Source organism: Carettochelys insculpta, chromosome 20, assembly GCF_033958435.1.
Source record: "Carettochelys insculpta isolate YL-2023 chromosome 20, ASM3395843v1, whole genome shotgun sequence".
Lineage (NCBI taxonomy): Eukaryota > Metazoa > Chordata > Testudines > Carettochelyidae > Carettochelys > Carettochelys insculpta.
The window spans coordinates 8,682,716-8,700,560 of NC_134156.1; the positions used below are offsets into that span (position 1 = coordinate 8,682,716).

General features: G+C 43.9%; 1 protein-coding gene across 2 annotated transcripts in view; it reads right to left on the reverse strand.

Annotated features, from left to right (window-relative positions):
* Window positions 1–17,845, reverse strand: part of TMEM94 (transmembrane protein 94) — a 118,492-nt gene that overhangs the window by 55,249 nt on the left and 45,398 nt on the right. For both annotated transcript variants that reach the window (XM_075014849.1, XM_075014850.1), the window contains exons 5-15: window positions 17,582–17,718; window positions 16,634–16,836; window positions 14,615–14,766; window positions 13,517–13,619; window positions 13,073–13,159; window positions 12,475–12,591; window positions 7,776–7,832; window positions 5,788–5,892; window positions 3,699–3,863; window positions 3,132–3,341; window positions 351–666 (exon numbers count right to left, since the gene is read on the reverse strand). In XM_075014849.1, coding sequence (XP_074870950.1) covers window positions 351–666; window positions 3,132–3,341; window positions 3,699–3,863; window positions 5,788–5,892; window positions 7,776–7,832; window positions 12,475–12,591; window positions 13,073–13,159; window positions 13,517–13,619; window positions 14,615–14,766; window positions 16,634–16,836; window positions 17,582–17,718 — 1,652 coding nt within the window. The remainder of the gene's footprint in view (window positions 1–350; window positions 667–3,131; window positions 3,342–3,698; window positions 3,864–5,787; window positions 5,893–7,775; window positions 7,833–12,474; window positions 12,592–13,072; window positions 13,160–13,516; window positions 13,620–14,614; window positions 14,767–16,633; window positions 16,837–17,581; window positions 17,719–17,845) is intronic.

Below are 17,845 nucleotides of genomic sequence, written 5' to 3' on the forward strand. Positions count from 1 at the left end.
TTCTTAATCAGCATTGCTGCTGTCCATAACACTGAAGGATGTGAACTTTACAGAATTTGGCTAGTGCTGGCTTGAAAAGAACTTCTAGCCATGTACGTCTCTCAATAACTGCAGCACCACGTCTGAACCTGTCAGCAATGAACTCTCCAATGAAACTGGCGACAAAGCTGATGTCAAACTTCTGGCCATTGACCCCATGAAAGGCAATCAGAGTCAGATCTGCACTCCAGCTTTCCAGTTAACAAAGAGGCACCATTCTGGTAGCCTCCCAGCATTTAGCAGGTTTAGTAAAATTACTGTGAAAGCTTGCACCCATTTCTCAGAGGTCTCCTTGTTTGGTTTTTCCTTACCTATTAGTCTGGCAAGCTCACAGAGCCCCCAGGGCACATGGACAGGCAGCACGGCATTGTGGGTCTCCTGGAGGGCAATGTTGCAGAGGTGGTCAGAGAAACGGCACAGGCGCTCTGTCACACTGGCATTGCACAGGTTGAGCAGCACATTCAAGCCCAGCGGCTTCAGAGAGGTTAAGTGCATCTGCCAGTTGGAGTCATCGAACTGAATGCAGGAGGGGTTCTGCTGGTCCTGGGACAGGCTGAGCATTTCGAGGTGGTAGTCACATACAAAGTCTTCAGCCTCACAGGCGACTCCCTCAATGTCACCACCAGCCTGACCAAACATGCAGGAAAAACCTGGTTAGTTATAATGGACTGCAGTTGACAGAGAGGCTCCAATTCCCATCCCAAGCTTGTAAGCCCTTAGCAGAAGAGACAGCAGGGAAGATTAACAAGCCATTGCTTCCTCCGCCTATCAAAAGTACCAGTTTCCTTAGTTCAACAGTCTGAGATTCTCCAGAGGAGTGAAAACAATGATTTTTTTCATGGTCCAAACTCTAAGGGAGGAAAACCAAAGGAGACTGTGAGGGAGTGACTACTGTAAAAAACACAGGGGCTTCACAGGAAGATTAAACTACTTCCTAATAACACATTTAGTAAAACAAAGAGTAGGTGCCTGAGCCTTCCCCCCACTGAAATCTGTGGGAGTTTTATGATTGCCGTAAGTGGGTGCATGAACAAACTCAGATCAGATCAATCCTGCTGGATAAGACAAAAGACGTTTGAGGGATGGGGCTGAAGTCTCCTGAGAGAAGAAGGGGTGTAACAGCCCCTAAATGCACAAGTGCATATGTGAATGTCCTTGTCATAGACACTAGCAACAGATGCCTCCCTGTCCATGAAAGAACCAACTCTTTCAGGGGAAAGAACCTTCAGTTAAGAGATGCTTTTCTTCTCTGGAAATGGATATGCAGTTCACCCTGACAGATGTGCAAGGGGAATGAAGTGAGATTCTTCTCTGACTGCTTTCCCCTTGCAGGTTAGCTACTGAAGCAGGCAACACTAAACAGATACACAGACATTTGCTCCAGCAGACAGCACATCTTTGTGAGTCCTGCTTAAGCAGCAAACCCATTACCACTCAGCTGACGTAGGCCAGGTGGGAGTCTTATTTTATTTTATTTAGGGTCTTAATTTGTCGTGAAGATACTATGGGCAACTCTCTCCTTGGTTATACTTGGGTAATTCAACAATAACTCCATTGACATTCATGGAACTATCATGATGCAAATTTAAAATATCTGCAAGCACAATCAATACACACGAGTAGCCAGGGTTGCTAGTTAATTGTATTCAATGAAATCTGAATTTGGTTAATATGGCACTGTTGTGGTGGTGGGTTTTTGTTGTTGTTTTGCTTTTGACTTCATGAACTATTCACAATCCAGTTCTGGTTTTGTGAATGTATTATTTACTATTCATATTATCATAGCACCTTGGCTCTGTATCTTGCATAATTCTACATCCACCACAAATGGAGATTCGACATCCTGTAGGTGAAGTATCCATTACTAGTATTCAGTATTTTATGGTCAGAAATTGGTCACCTGTTACATGGTGTAAAAAATCTGGTCCCTGACTGATTAAATGACATTTCTGATAAAAGAAAATGAAATAATGCCTTTCTAATAGAATTCATTGTCAGTTTCAGGATTTACCTATACTTCTTGATTGCTTGGGGATCAATTAAATGTTCATAAATAATAAATCGCAGTAACAAAACAAATTTGAACCATGTATTTAAAAATCTGTTTTCTTCATTTGGCCAGATCTCTGGGATGCAGGCCAAGGATATTAGTCTATTAGTATAACTGTGAATGATGTAAGGAAAGTAAATAGAGAAGTAATTGTTTGCCACTTCTCATAACACACAAACCAGGGGTCACCAATGACATGAACAGGCAGATTTAAAACAAATGGAATAAATACTTGTCACAACACACAGTCAACCTGTGGAACTTGTTGCTAGGAGATGATGGGAAGGCTAAAGTATAACAGGGTTCAAAAAGAATTAGGTAAGTTCACAGAGTCCATCAAGGGCTGTTAGCCAGCATGGTTACACATCCAACCCCGTGTACCAGGTATCTCTGAATTTCTGACTCCTACAAGCTGGAACTGCACGATAGGGGTTGGGTCACTTGATAAATCGCCTGGTTCATCCCCTCTGAAGCACCTGATACCGGCCACTATTGAAGGATAGCATATGGGGTAGGTGGTCAAATCCAGTTTCGCCATTCTCAGGTACCACACAAGCATGTGCTCCAGAGCCAAACCAGCAGTTCACCTAGCAGAGACCTAGCATCACCAGCAGGATGAGGAGGAAGCTTCTCAACTTGTTCACTCATCTGCAGCCATTAGTAGCAGTCACTAAATCATCAACCTTTGAAGCTGGCCCCTTGAAATGAGCAGTTCCTTTATCCCACCGAAAGAGGAGAAAGCCAAAAGTGTGAGAGCCAATAGGATTACTGTGCTGGCTGTAACTTGCAGTCTAAAAAATGTGTGTCTGCCAATCATTCCTCATTTTAGTGTGATTTTGATTGGGGGTGGGGGAGGGATCTTTCCATACACAAGGCCAGAGAAAGGCACAGAGTATAAGATTAAGCTGCTCTTTTCCTTACTTAACTCATACACAGTTGGCCATCCTCTAACTCAAATCAGGGGGTGGACAGGATTCGTTCTCCACTCAACACTCTTACTGCTCAGCGAGAGGCTGACTGCATCCACTTTTGCATACCTTACCTGGGTTGCCTCCTCCTCACCACCCTCTGTGTCTTTGCTGAAGCTCACAGTGGATCCTGACGGATGCTTGCTTCTACTGTTTGGCTTTCTGTGGAGGTGGACATCAGAAGATTTCGGGGTATCACTAGACCAGTCGCTCCTCTCCTGTTCCTTGGCAACATGGACCAAATCCATCATGGGACCAGAGAGCAGAGCATCCCTTTCGTGAGGCTGCAAGAGAACAAAGAGGTGAATAGCGATGAGACATTTGAGCTGGAATGTGAAATTCCCACTACCGATTTGTGTGGTGCCAAACATGTTCTACCCAGGCTTGAATCTGAATAGCTGGCGATAGGGCTTTACTGAAGAGGACTGGACATGACATTCATTAGAGGAGCTTGTACTCACCATTCCTGAATCATTCAAGCAACAAAGCTCTCCTACAGGAGCTTAACACTTGCTTTCCTACACCATTGCAAGACCTGCCAGATCATGAAATGCATCAATTTGCCTGGCAGGTAGTGCTAAGGCTGCCAGCTAAGCCATGCTGAAAGCCAAGCATCACTGTGTTGATGATCCATCCCTCACCTCCTCGTCCATTTCTGGGTGGCAGAAGGAACGTGTGGAGAGTTCATCTGTCAGATCTTCATGGCTATCATGAGGGGCTTCCACCTTCCCACTGAAGAACAGAACAGTCTCTGGACTGGGATTTGGCCAGGATAGTATCCCCTGCTTGTCTACGCAGCAAAGTACCTAAAACACCCCAAGACATCCCGAAACATCCCTCATAATTATAAACACCGAGTGAGTTGATGTCTAAAATATATATATTCACAGAAACAAACAACACAAAGACCCAGCAGTTTCCAGACACAAAGCTGGACTAAAGTCCCTTGGTAAGCAACATACCATCTTGACAGCGCACTCTAAAAGCGCACTCCCAGGTGTACTGAGTGCAACTTGGTTCCATCTGAATTAATGGTCACTCAGTGCAGGTTTCATTTTAGGACCTTTTAAAACTAAGCATGAAATCCAAAAACAGAAGATTAATATTGTGCCTGTTTGCCAAATCAGTACAGGAAGGCCCAGAGAGATTAAAAGATTTTTTCCTAATGCCATCAGCAGAGTAGGAATGGACCCAAAGAATATGTATGGCCTGGATTTAAGCTACCAGACCATGCTGAATGTCTAAACCACTATTTTTACTAGAAGTATGCTCATAAGCATATAAGTGCCCATTTGGTTGAAGGACAGTTATAATTAGGTTAACACTCATGCTGTCACCCATAATTTAGAAGTGTTTTTAAAAAAAAAAAAAAAGCAGATGAGAGCTTAAAAATTGGATGGGAAGGGATGTTGAATCCCAGCAGTAACTGAACGTGGTGCTATTCAAAACAAAATGTGCTCTCAGCCACAAATATAGCAGTTTCCATTGCCTCACACTGAGAATCCTGAAATCTTAGTATATAGGTGTCTCTCTCTTACACAGCACTTTCCCACATTAGATCTCAAAGCACTTCACAAAGGAGATTATAAATCCCCTTCATAGAATCGTAGAACAGTAGAACTGGAATGGACCTCAAGAAGTCACTGAGTCCAGTCCCCTGACCTCACAGCAGGGCCAAGAACCATCTAGCCCATCCTTGATAGATGTCTATCCAACCTGCTCTTAAATCTCTCTCTAGGCAATCTCACTAGGCAATTTATTCCGGTATTTAACCACCCTGGCCGTGTCTACGCTAGCCAGAAACTTCGAAATGGCCACGCAAATGGCCATTTCGAAGTTTACTAATGAAGCGCTGAAATGCATATTCAGCGCTTCATTAGCACGCAGGTGACCGCGGCACTTCGAAATTGATGCGCCTCGCCGCCGCACGGCTCGTCCCGACGGGGCTCCTTTTCGAAAGGACCCTGCCTACTTCGAAGTCCCCTTTTTCCCCTCAGCTCATGGGAATAAGGGCACTTCGAAGTAGGCGGGGTCCTTTCGAAAAAGAGCCCTGTCGGGATGAGCCGCGCAACAGCAAAGTGCGTCAATTTCGAAGTGCCGCAGCTGCCCGCATGCTAATGAAGCGCTAAATATGCATTTTAGCGCTTCATCAGTAAACTTCGAAATGGCCATTTGCGTGGCCATTTCGAAGTTTGGGGCTAGTGTAGACGTAGCCCCTGAGAGTTAGGAAGTTTTTCCTAATGTCCAAACCAAACCTCCCTTGCTGCAGTTTAAGTCAAGGAGGCCAAGGAGAACAATTTTTATCCCTCCTCGTTATCCTAACAAAAAACTATCAGATTGGTTTGACATGATTTGTTCTTTACAAATCCATGGTGGCTGTTACCTACCACCTTATCTTCTTCCAGATGTTTGCAGATGAATTCCTTAATTACTTGCTTCATTATCTCTATAGGCACAGAAGATACACTGTTCTGTAGTTTCCTGGGCTGCTTTTATTTCCCTTTTTTATAGATGGGCAATATATTTTGCCCTTTTCCATTCTTCTGGAATCTCTCCCAACTTCCAGGACTTTTCAGAGAGGACTCTTTCAACCCTCAGGAGTCTAGAAACCCCACAAGGCTTTTACTCAGAACACATACAGCCCTGTTTCTTATGGGATTTTCACAGCAATTGACGAAAGCACCACGTCCTGTTTAGGTGCCTTCCTTGTGACAATCTAGTGATACTTACAGTGACAGATCCTAGGCTGTGAAGTAAGCTGGAGGTGAAGCTGAGTGTTGGAGATTTGCCTTTTAAAACACACAGAAAGTGGCTCCAAATACAACGTATCATTTCCTGTCAGAGAAGCAGATCACAGGTGACAATTCGCTGGGGATAGCCTGAGTGAGGAAGGGGGAGGAGGGATGTGTGAAGTTAACAAAAATGCTTACAGGTTTGAACCCAAGACCCCCTGGGAAACTATGCATTACCAGGGGACAGGAATTTAAGTGTGAGCAAGCTGAAGTCAAAGGCAAGGACACTCCCTGTGCCGAATGCAAACAGCAAGTCTGTTCCCTGAACAGGGATTTTGCTAGGGCTACCAGTCTTCCAAGAAAACACATATGGGAATTATGAAGGGATTTCACCTTAGTTAAGTTGATGCTGACTCTTGGATTCTTTTTTCTAAACAGTGTGCTCAGATCCTTAGATGAAAGATTTCAGTGCCCGACCCCCTGCCTGTTAAACTCATTTTCAGAGGGGACAATTGAGGCACTCAGGTGTAGTGACTGGCCCAAGGTAAATCAGTGAGTCAGGAGTCTGGGTTCTATCTCCTGCTAGAACCATTACATTCCCATCCCATTTAACTAAAAATCAAATCCCTGAATAACCAAAGGAAGGTTTGCATGAGGGAAAATACTACCAATTAAACATGCTGCTATCACAGAATCTCCCACGGGGTATCTCAAACAGAGACTGGATGACACATGGCTAACACATATGGGCTCGCCTCTGTAAATCTGGGATCAAGTCCCAGCCTCAGAGCTGTATGTTTCTTGCTCCCAGCTGAAATGGCTCTGCATTTTGATGGTGAGCTGCAGGCTTTAAATGCATTTCTGGATTGCTGAGACCTTACATCACCTCTCCTGTGCTTGAACTCCTTCAGTGCTCAGATACTATGGTGAAAGGGGCCATGTGACCTAGACAGATTAGAACTCACCATAGCTGTAGTCACAAATGCGGAACAATAGTTAATTTACAACAAAAAGGCCATGTTTAACCCAGATACTTTCTCAGGGCCAAGGCCCTTGCACAGAAGCAGAAAAAAGGTACTCATTCACACAGACAGGAAGAAATCCTTTTGAACTGCTCGAGCACTGAATTGCACAGCTCAGCTAAAGAATAAAATGGCACAAAAGATAAGGAAATTTTCAGAGACAGTGATATGAGTGCGAGAGAGGACTAGCAGTGGCAAGGGGAGTGAACCTGGTGACATTTAGAGATGTCTAATTAACCCTGGAAATCACTCTTCTTCCCAAGGAAACTGAAAACCTAATGCCAGATTAGGCAAGACAATATCTTTCCCCTGTTCGATCAGGAGTGATGTAATTTGCAGCAGGGCTGGATCCAGACTGTACACAAGCTCATTAAGATGTTGGTAAAGAAGGATCAGGACTTTCTCTCTAATGACTCACTTTCTTTTCTTCACTTCTCATCTCTGTCATGGCTCCAATCTTACTGCCACTTCCCATCAGCCTGTTCACTAGTTTTGATTGGATGAAAGCTGTTTATTTTTTTTAATTTAAGCTAAAGTCTGCCCCAGCCTCCTATCATGTACCAGTCATTTCATAGGTGGAACAGCAACCAACACAACTTGAAACAGAAGCTTTTGCTGAGACAGGAGATCTCAGTTTCCAAACCTCAACAGAATTGTAATTTGCAGCAATTTGAAGTGTACAAGGTGAACCATTTGTCTCATTTACCTCAGCCCTAGTCAGTAGGGCAGTTTCTACATGAGACGGTGTGCGGGAAAGACATTCAACTTGCCAGCAGAGCTGAATAAAGCAGCAACAGAAAGTGGCAGCAGGTATCTGAGACCAGCATCAAAGGGTTAGGGACCAGCGGGAGCCCACAGAAGGAGGAAGGAAGGATCTTATGGAACACACCACGAAACAAGAGAGAGTGAAAGACTGGTTTTTTTTTTAAAAAAAAAAAAAAAAAAGAAACAGTATCAACAGTACCTGAGAAGATACCATCTCTGTGTAGCTGCTGAGAGTGTCCTCAGAAAACTTGGCCAGCTATAGCAATAGAAGAGACCAGTTAGTATCAGTGTATTCAGAAAAAGTAAACAAAACACATCCCTTCATGAATACTATTCCTTCTGGAAGGTGAACGAAGGGGCCCTGTTCTCAACTGCCATAAGAAAAGAGACCAACTGTCCATCTTTGATGGTGTATTCGGTATTCTTTATGGAAATATGCTTATGATTATGAAAATGCACAACTCAAATATGCTTTAAGCAAAATAATTCTTGTTAGGGATCACTGGAAAACTCGTAATCTCCTGAATATACATGTTCTATGTGTGCATGTATCATTCCTGTATTTGAAGTGAAAATATGAAGTATAAACCTGTCAGCTAATGTAGATGTGCTTAAGTGAAGAACTTTAGTAGTACTCAAGGAACTTAATCATCTGGAATTTGGGACAATCATCTTTGAAGAGTCTTGCTTTTCCTATAAGCCTGGACTATGACTGGTTCTGCCAAGACATGTGGCCAGGTCATCTGATGCTGGAACCCATTTTAGATGCCGTACTTTTCCACGGGAAGCGTGAAAAAGTTTAAACTGAACACAAAGGATTCCCACCTTGGGAAAAATCCATATATAGGCAGGGAACCAGATACAGGAGCAGCTGCCGGATGCCAGGACACCCCTGTTTACCATCTAAGGTGTTTGTGCAACAACCTGGAAAACACCATTAAGAAGGATCAGGCCCAATTTGGGAGGCCTCCCAGCTTGTGAGATAAGATGATTAAAACTACTCTTAACATAACAAGTTGCAATGCAAAAAGTTTTGTTGACTATTAGGCTTAGCTGGCATGTTTTGTTCAATTTTGCTCAGTAATTAACTTTGATCTGTCTCCTACTGCAACTACTTAAATCCTACTTTTTATACTTAATAGAATTACTTTTATTTATTAACAAACCCAGTGTAAATAACTGAATGGTTGTCGGGGGAGGAGTTGGAACAACCACTATGCACACTTCTCATTTCTAAAGGGGGTGAACACTTACGAGCTTGCTCTGAATAAACCTTTATGCAGAAAAAGACAGATTTATCTGGTGTTCTGGTCCCATTGGGGCTGTGCACACGGCTGCTGTGGCAAGTCTCCTTGACTGAGCTGATCTAAGTGTCCGTGTCATTCTGCTGTGGGCTGTGACCCCAACTCTGTCCCATCGCTGGGTGAGATCGGAGGGTCTGGCTGAGCAGGAAACAGTAGTGGAGTGCCCCAGAGGGCAGGCAGGCAGACTCCGTGGTATTTCACCATATCAAGTGACAGTCTCAAGGGGATCTCTGCTACTGAACCCATCACACCATCAAATCCACTATACTGTCTCCAGTGGGCCATCATTCATCTGATAAGCATAAGCACCATGCTTGGTGCCATAAAGGCCATGGCTGGATGCAGGGTCCTTGCCCTGACGAGCTTACAGACTAATGAAATAGCTGACACTAGGTAGATGCACCTGGAGGCAGCTCTTTCTTAGGCTGGTATTTTGAGGCAGAAGGAGGCAGTGTTTGAATTGGTTTCAAAAGGTGGTTCAGCTATAACAGCAGGGATACAGAAGAAAAATGTGGGCTCTAGACTAGGAGATGAAAGCAGAGATGGAGACAAGGTGTAATCACACAGAGTTTGGAAGGAGTGGAAAATTACAAAGTTTACACAGTTTAGTGTTTTGCATCCAACGAGGGGGAATTCTGATCTCCCCTGAAAAAGGAACTGCTCACAAAACAAACAAAACAGTGGGTGCAAATGTACATAGAAGGAAGTCTCAATCATCAACACTCCCAGCTGGGCCAATTCATAAAAGTTAAGAAACACATAAGAGCGAAACAGCAGGGAGAAAATTTACATACAGAAATGTGAATGATCACTAGGAAATGTTTAAGAAAATTTTAATAAATCCCCCCCAAGGGGCCACAATCAAGAAAGAATCGTACACTGAATCGCAAACCAGCCTGGTTTAGAAGAAAAGTGAAAGAAACAATTAAAAAGATAAAAACATAACACATACAAAAAAGAGGAAACCAACAATAATGAATATAAATTAGAAGCTAGACACTATAGAAAGTTAATAAGGAAATGAAATGGGTAAAAAGAAATCTACAGCCAGCAGAATTACAGACAATATGGAAGAGTTTCAGAGTTGTTTTGAGTGAAGCGTATCAAGAATAAAAGGAACCATAACAATGATATTAGTACATCAGTAGATGCAACCGGTAGAATTGTCACAATAATGAAGAAAAGGAAGAAGTGTTCAATAAATATTTCTGTTCTGTATTGGGGAACAAGCCAAATTATTATCACATGATATGAATACATGATGAAATATTTACCATCCCTACATTAACTATTATTTTGACACCTGTTAAACTGATGTCAAAATAATACATCTTTAAATCAATTATTCCCAATAACTTGGAGCCAAGAGTTTAAAAAGAGCTGGCCAAGTATCTCTCTAAACCACTATAATGTTGATTTTCAGTAAGTCCTGGAACACAGGGGACATTCCAGAAGATTAGAAGAAGACTAGTGTTGTGCCAAAATTTAAAAAGGGGAAATGACCCAAGTAATAATAGGCCTATCAGTGTGACTTCAATTGAGCAAAATAATGGAATGATTGTGTCGCAGCATGGCAGGCCCCAGTAAATGAAATAGGTCAAATGCCCCTCTGCTAAATCAGGTGCTCTCATTTGTCCAAATAAGACGGGAAAGGCAGCGTCTGGGGGTTATGACAGAGAGGGGTGAGAAACATGGTAAATCAGGGGAACCTGAGAGCACACACCACTGTTGCAAATGGAAAAGGCAGTAGGTGAGAGCTGCCAGAGCCAAGAAACTGATTGTGGATCCCGAGAGAAGGTGGACGTTAAAAGGAAAGTGAGAGGGGTTTTCTGGCTGGCATCTCCCAAGCCAGACAGACAATTCTAAAGAGCCTGAGAGGGCTGAAGGCCAGGGAATTGCCTGCTGTCTCTCAACTACACCACCAGAGCCAAGTGCTGTGGAAAACTGGAGGCAGGAGAGCAGCAGAGGCGCTTACTTGATGACATCTTCAGGGTCTGACTCAGAGGAACCAGGAGAGGGGACAGAGGGAGCGAGGAACACTCCCCTGATAATAACCATCTCCCATCAGAGAGCCTGTGGGAATTTCCACTAGAAAGAGTGCAGTTTTAAGGATTATATACCCTGGAGATGAGAAATGGACTAGGTTTGGGATTTTTATTGGGGAGTAATTAATTGAGTTTTGGTACCAGATTGGCTCTAAGGAGGGGCACTATTTAAGCAAAAGAGCCTGAAATGGATTTACTTGAGACTCAGAGAAGGAAAATTGAGGCCAGTGTGCCTGTCATGCTGCAGAAGGCTACTCAAAGTGCACCAATCTGTGACAGTATGTTACAGGACTGAATTAATAAATAATTATGATGGTAATATAATTAAATCTATCAACAAGGGTTTATGAAAAACAGACCTGTCTAACTTGATATAATTTTTTGATCACTTTACACATTTGGTTGCTAAAGATAATACTACTCATTTAGACTACTGAAAGGCATCTGACTTAGTACAGCACATTTTTACTAAGGAACTAGAATGATGGGCACACATTAAATGGACTAATAACTGTCCCTGATACATCTCAAAATGTAACTGTAAACAGGGAATTATCACTGAGTAGGTATTTCCAAAGGAGTCCCACAAGTATTGGTTCTCGGCCCTATGTTATTAATACCTTTACCAATGATCTGGAAGAATATGACGTCTTCACTGATAAAACTGCCAACTGACACAAAGATCAGGGAGTGCTAAACAATTAAGAGAACAGATCACTAACACAGACCACTCCGATCACTTGGAAAACCCTAAGCCTAAACCTAACCCAATTCCCTGTTTACAGTTACAAGTGATCAATATGTACCTCAACACGGTCAAATGTAAAGCCATACATCTAGGAACAAAAAAGGCAGTTTCAGTTTAAACTCCCAGTCTAAGGTACAATTCTCCATCAGCTGGTCCACAGAACCTGCCTTAAAGGGACCTACTTGACTGTGGAATAAACTCCAAGAGACACCTTGAGCCAGCTGGTATGGGGCTGTAGAGTATGGGAAAGTCTGTTGTTCCTTACAGCAGTGGTGAGCAAACTTTTTATGGTCAGGCCCCACTTTTTATCCCTTTAATTAGTGCCCTGCCCCCACCCCCAAACCTGTCTATTGTAATCCAAACCAATGGACATTTTAGTTACGTTCATATGAAAAAAAACCCTTTCAGCGTGTGTAAGAAAATAAATATGCAGAATGTAAAAACTTCATTAGTCAGTATATAAATGTGAATACACAGACATAAAAACAGTAACATATTTCAACACTTTTAATGAGATGGATGAGCCCGAAACCCAACACCCAAATCGTGCTGTGTCCCCCCCCCCGACCTTATGAAATGTTTCACCCCCCCTGTGTGCACCCCTGCCTTACAATATGGGGGTGTACTGTAAGGAGCAACACAGCACTGCTCCCCAGAGGATGGACAGGACAGGACCCAACACCGTTGCCCAACTGTAATATTTGAGATGAGCAGCCTGCCCTCAGCTTTCCTCTCACCGAGCCCATCACCTTCTCTGTCCCTCCTTCAGCACATAATGACCTGAAATGAGGAAATATCTACCAGAGAGGTGGATGAGGTCTTGCTCATCTGGGCCAGGACTCTGGCTTCTCCACAGGCTGTAGCAAGAACCCACAGGACAGGAAAGAGCAGTGGAAGGATGGGCAACACGCCATTCACCTGAAAAAAACATTAGAGGTCACCATCTAGACACAGCAATGAAGCTAGAACTGCGCCTGTCTCATGACCTCCCCTTCACCAAACAGAGGCAGGGCAATGGCAGGAGCAAAGGAGGCAGTTTGCAAAGACTGAAAGTAGTGCAATACAATGAGGAGCCCTCAGGGAAAGGCAATCACAGCCCATGGGATTTGCCATAAAACAGGCAGTCAGCAGTTCACCCCCACTTGCAGTCAGTTTTCACAATGGATCTGGCATTAAGCCCTAATATTAAAAAGAAAAAAATACCCTAGGCAGATAAATTAAACCCCACCCTGTTGGGAACGCTAAGGAGCTGCTGTCCTGATAACTGTTCAGCTGGGTGCTTCACCTTATGTTGGCGAGCACAGAGAGGAAAGCAACTCTAGCACGGCATGGAAGGTTTGTGAAAAAGGGAAACTAGCTGGTTAGGAGCGAGTGGGGTAGGCACAGGAGACTCCTTTACCTGCAGCTGAAGAAGAGTGTACTGCCATGAAGCAACTCCAGGAGCCACGAAAATGAAGCGCACAGCATTGGTGATCAGGAAGCCAGCCTGACAGTTAAAACAGAGAAAATCCCTCAGCAGACCCTCACCACTCCAGTCCCATTAAAACTGCCAGCCATGCAAAATCCAAGTGGACAACGCTGGTGTGTTACTGCATTACTAAATCTCCCCCCGACCCCGGCACTCTCCACCCCATCACATTGCTACACCTACTTACAAGCTGCTCAGTACCTTCTCTCTGCTTTTCTGAGCTACCCAAACTGATCATAGGATGAGAGACTAGCTGGAATGTCTCATGAAAGCCACCGGGTTCTGCACTTCTACTGGGATAGTCCTGGCCTGCTCCTTTGGCAACACTGGAACCGCACTGACCATCAACAGCAGGGGCTTGAAAGTCAGACCTACCAATACAATGGGAACAGCGTACTTCAGCATCACTGACTGCACTGTGAACCTCTCATTATCCAGAGCCGTCACAGGACGGGACAATGCCATGTCCAGACACCACCTGTAAGATTAAGACAAGTTAGTAGCCCCGGCCCATGCCATACCAGCCAACAGTCCCAAGGTCCTAACACTGCATCTTCCTCCACTGTAAGCTCTTTAGTTCATCCTGATGACTGATTCAGAGACCCAAAGGCTGGCATTCTAGACGGCTAGCTTTGCACTTGACACAAGTAAATATGGTAAAATCCCTTTGACTCTTCAGCAGTTTGACTGCAGCTGTCACACCCCAATCTGCACCTCTGGTCAGAGTACATTCAAAAACCCACATCTGCAACTGACCAGAAAGGTCAATGATGTTACTGATTAAATCTGAAGGAGAAATGGCACTTGCAGAGAATCCCACCCACTCAGAGTGGAAAAATCAATAGTCATATGAAAAAGTATTTCCCACTCAGTTCTAAAAATGGGCTTTGCCTCCCAGCTGAAACAGCTCAAGTAACAATCAAACACCTGCCTCATGCTTTCTTCTTTTCCCTCATCCAAGAATTAGCACTTTACTTTTTACAATTACACTGCCCTAAAAAGCAGAGCAACTATGCCTGTAGGTTTAGCACTCTCTACAGACTCAAACATCTGTGTCCACAATTCACAGAAGTCTCTCACTAGAGAGTTGACAACTAGCCTTGACCTCTGAGTTTGAAACAGAGATTTAATAAAAAATAGAAAGGAAACTCAAATCCCTGTGTAAATGAGGCCGAGTACAATGCATGGTATCAAATGCATAAGTTCTCTGATCTCGCTGCCACCTCCACAGACCAGTTTGAAGTGTGGTGCTAAACCAGCAGTTTGGAGAATATGGCTTAGTGTACCCATCTGACCTAGCAGCTGCTGGGAACCAGTGAAGGAGCACAGGGTGCCTGATAGCTCTAGTATTCCCAGATAATGGATAAGAGGTAACGCCATCCATCTGAAGACCAAAGCTCCACCCTTCTGATACAAGGCTTCAACAAGAACCAAACCAGCCTGCACAAGCATAAGAAGCGGTATTTAACACACCTGACATTGTCAATCACTGGGGTCTTTAGCACACGAAAGAGACGATATAGTTGAGGATTCTGAGGTCCCTTCTTCACTTCACCCCTTGGGGAAGGTGGAGGAGAGAAAGGGGGAAACAAGTCTCCAGGCTCCAGAACAATGTGTTCATCATCCTGTTATCAAATTGAAGAAGAAAAGACAGAAGAGGGGGTCCAAAGGCTGCACAATCAGGCAATTCAATGGAGACCTCCTGGAAGTCATTGGTGCTTTAGTACAGCATAATTCTGTTAGACAGAGGAAACCTTTCCTGCACCGTTCAAACAATGCTTTCAAATTCATTTGCAAAATTGTTGCACTGAATGTGAAGCAGAATGCAACACCTATTGAATAATGCAACACTCTCTCCTCAGCATAACTGTAACATGTATGCACATTTCTTAAGTACATTTAGCCGGAAAGGTAAGTCAATACAATTATGATGGTCAAGGGTCTGAAAAATACACACCCCATGCACCATAGCTGGGCTGCCCTAACCACCGGTATAGGCAAAGCTGAGATGATAAAAAATGCTTCCACAGACTTAACTACTATTTCTTAGGGAGGCAGAGTTCCTAGACCTATGAAAAATCCCTTCCATTGCTGTCAGAAACATCTACACCATGGGGCTACAATGGCATAACTAAGGTGCTACAGCTATGCAACTGTGGCCCCCGTGGTGTAGACATGACATTAGACAACAAAGAGCATCAAAAGTAACTTTAAAAGGTGAATTTTCTCATGTTTTTTGGACACAACACATTTCCTCATATTCCCATGAATTCTGTACCTTATTTCAAGTGGGGAACAAAGAAAAGAGTTCTCCCTCCTCCATCTCAAATTCATAAAAAGAAATCCTGCCCACTTGCGCTTATTACAGAGCCCTAAGTGATTTTTTAAGTGTGCCACATTAATTCCGATGCCCTGGCCAAACTGCAGTTTTGATAATTTTCATCCACTTCTCTACATTAACTATAAGAATTGCCCATGTGGATGTGGCATACTTTTACATTTCTCATCCTAAACTGGCGCTGCTGTGGACTGATCATTGGACTATTACACCACGCATGAGCTAAGATATTGGCCAGGTAATATTCCTGGTACCAGCTCCTCCTCGTCTTCCCAGATTCCCTGAAAATATTCTGCAATCTGATGGAGACATGCACATCGACTCAGATTTCTAGCACCAAGGGGACCATCATGATCAAACATGATGGTATAACAGGTAAGTCTAGATCAGAGATCACTTGCTGTCCTGCAGGGATAACCTAAACATTCCCCCGCCTGGCTCTCCTTTCTCAATTTGTTCCTTAGCTTGTAGATTCAGACATCTTAGGCAGTTTATTCACCTTCCCCATCCTGTATCCTGTATAGCCACCGTACATTATCAGAGAGCAGAAAGGGGAAGATCAGAGCAGATAAGACATCATTTCTCTGTATGACATGCAGGGTAAAGTCCCATTCTTTTATCAAAATGGCATAATCCTACACTAGGTATGCATGTGGAAACACCATGCTGGGAGTTATATCCGCAAATCGAGTGCAACAACTTCACTGCAAGGAGCAGAGAAGAGTACTTTGCACATAGGTTCATTTTAAATATTTAGTGACAGTGATTTCCTGACTAAAACTCATCTTCTATCACAACAGCAACATCCAAGGCTTGAAAACTGGAAGGTGTCCTATTGAACGCAGCTGTGTTTAACACAGTTATCAGCAGAAACACAATACACTTCTCTTCTGTCCTGTGGAGATAAGAAACATTATGTTTTGGCATCATTTGTGCACCTAAGTTGCTGGTATTTGGGAGCTGGTGAAGAGCCAGTTAAATAAAGCACTTTTAGCTGCACAAATGAAGTACAAGGTGAAGTCTGGAGTGTTCCCAAGGTGCAAAGAGCTCAAGCACACAATGAGAACACTGCATGCTTTGGGAACTGGTCACCAACAAAATCACCCTGGGAAACAATTTTTCAACGTGGCACAGAGAGGAGACAAGTGAATTACCTTAATCCCTCTCAGAGAAGCAAAAGACTCCTGCCCTGGTCTCAGAGCAATAATGTCTCCCTCCACTAGCAGGCTGACAGGTAGATTTACAAGACGACCATCCCTGTAGGCCCAGTGGAGGGACCAGGATGGAGCGAAAGGCATGTGAAGGTCAGGATACATGGCGTCTGGCCACGCTGGCTCTTTGCCATTTTCCAGAGTATCTGAAAACACAGAGAATAGGAAAGACTGAGGAAGAGCCCCACTGGAGAAGGACAGGTGATCCATAAGGATTACCTTCCACAGAGTGCTCCATCCAGTGCTAACCCCATGCAGTCTGTATGACCTGCCATTTCCTTTATTCCCCCATGGTAGTTGGGAGAGGTGCCCCATATCTTCCTATCATATATAGACGGTTACCCAAAGCCAATTTGTAATATAAACCAAACACCAAGTAATGCTGACACGAACCTAGGGAAGAGAAAGGCCAACAGGATGTCAGAGAAGGCTCCAGCCTAAGAAGGATTACTCCAATTCCTGCCTGGCAAAGGCCCTCCAAGCTTGCTACCCAAATCTGGAGGGTATTTGCTCACAGCTGTCCTCATGCACTTGTCTGTTGCAGAGAAGGTGCTGCCCCTACACTCTACATCCTCACTGCTTGCTAGAAGGCAGATATTTTTAGGTGATGCTCAAAATCTGACTTACTCTAGTGCACAGACATAATAGCTGTTTGCCTTACAGGGCTCAGGTTCAAAGTATTATAGCAGCTCAGCATATCCCATCTAAAGAGGGCAGCATGCAAAACGTGCCTCTGTCTGAGCAGTCTCTCTCTCTATGAAATGGAGCAAGATAGAGGAAGCTGTTTAAATACAAGTGACAGAGGCATGGGGAGAAATCTAATAGAGGAGGAAGGTGTGAGTGTGTCCATGACAACCCAAATGGGAGATGGCAGATAGCGAGAGATCTCACCGTTTATTTTGTCGATGATGGTCCGGAGTCTCCTTTCAACCTCTCTGCGTTTCAGCCTCTCTTGTCGTCCAATCAAGAAGAGGTTCAGGAGGAGGAGGAGGAGGAGTGCCAGGGCATTCACAATCTCAGCACCTTGGCTTTGTGAGGCAAAAGGAAATAACCAAGAGGAAGAGGTATGTGAGGAAAGGAACAGAAATGTGCCCCCCCATGCACAGATACGAACGCTCACCTGCCCAGCCCTTTATTCTTCCCTCCCATTGACTC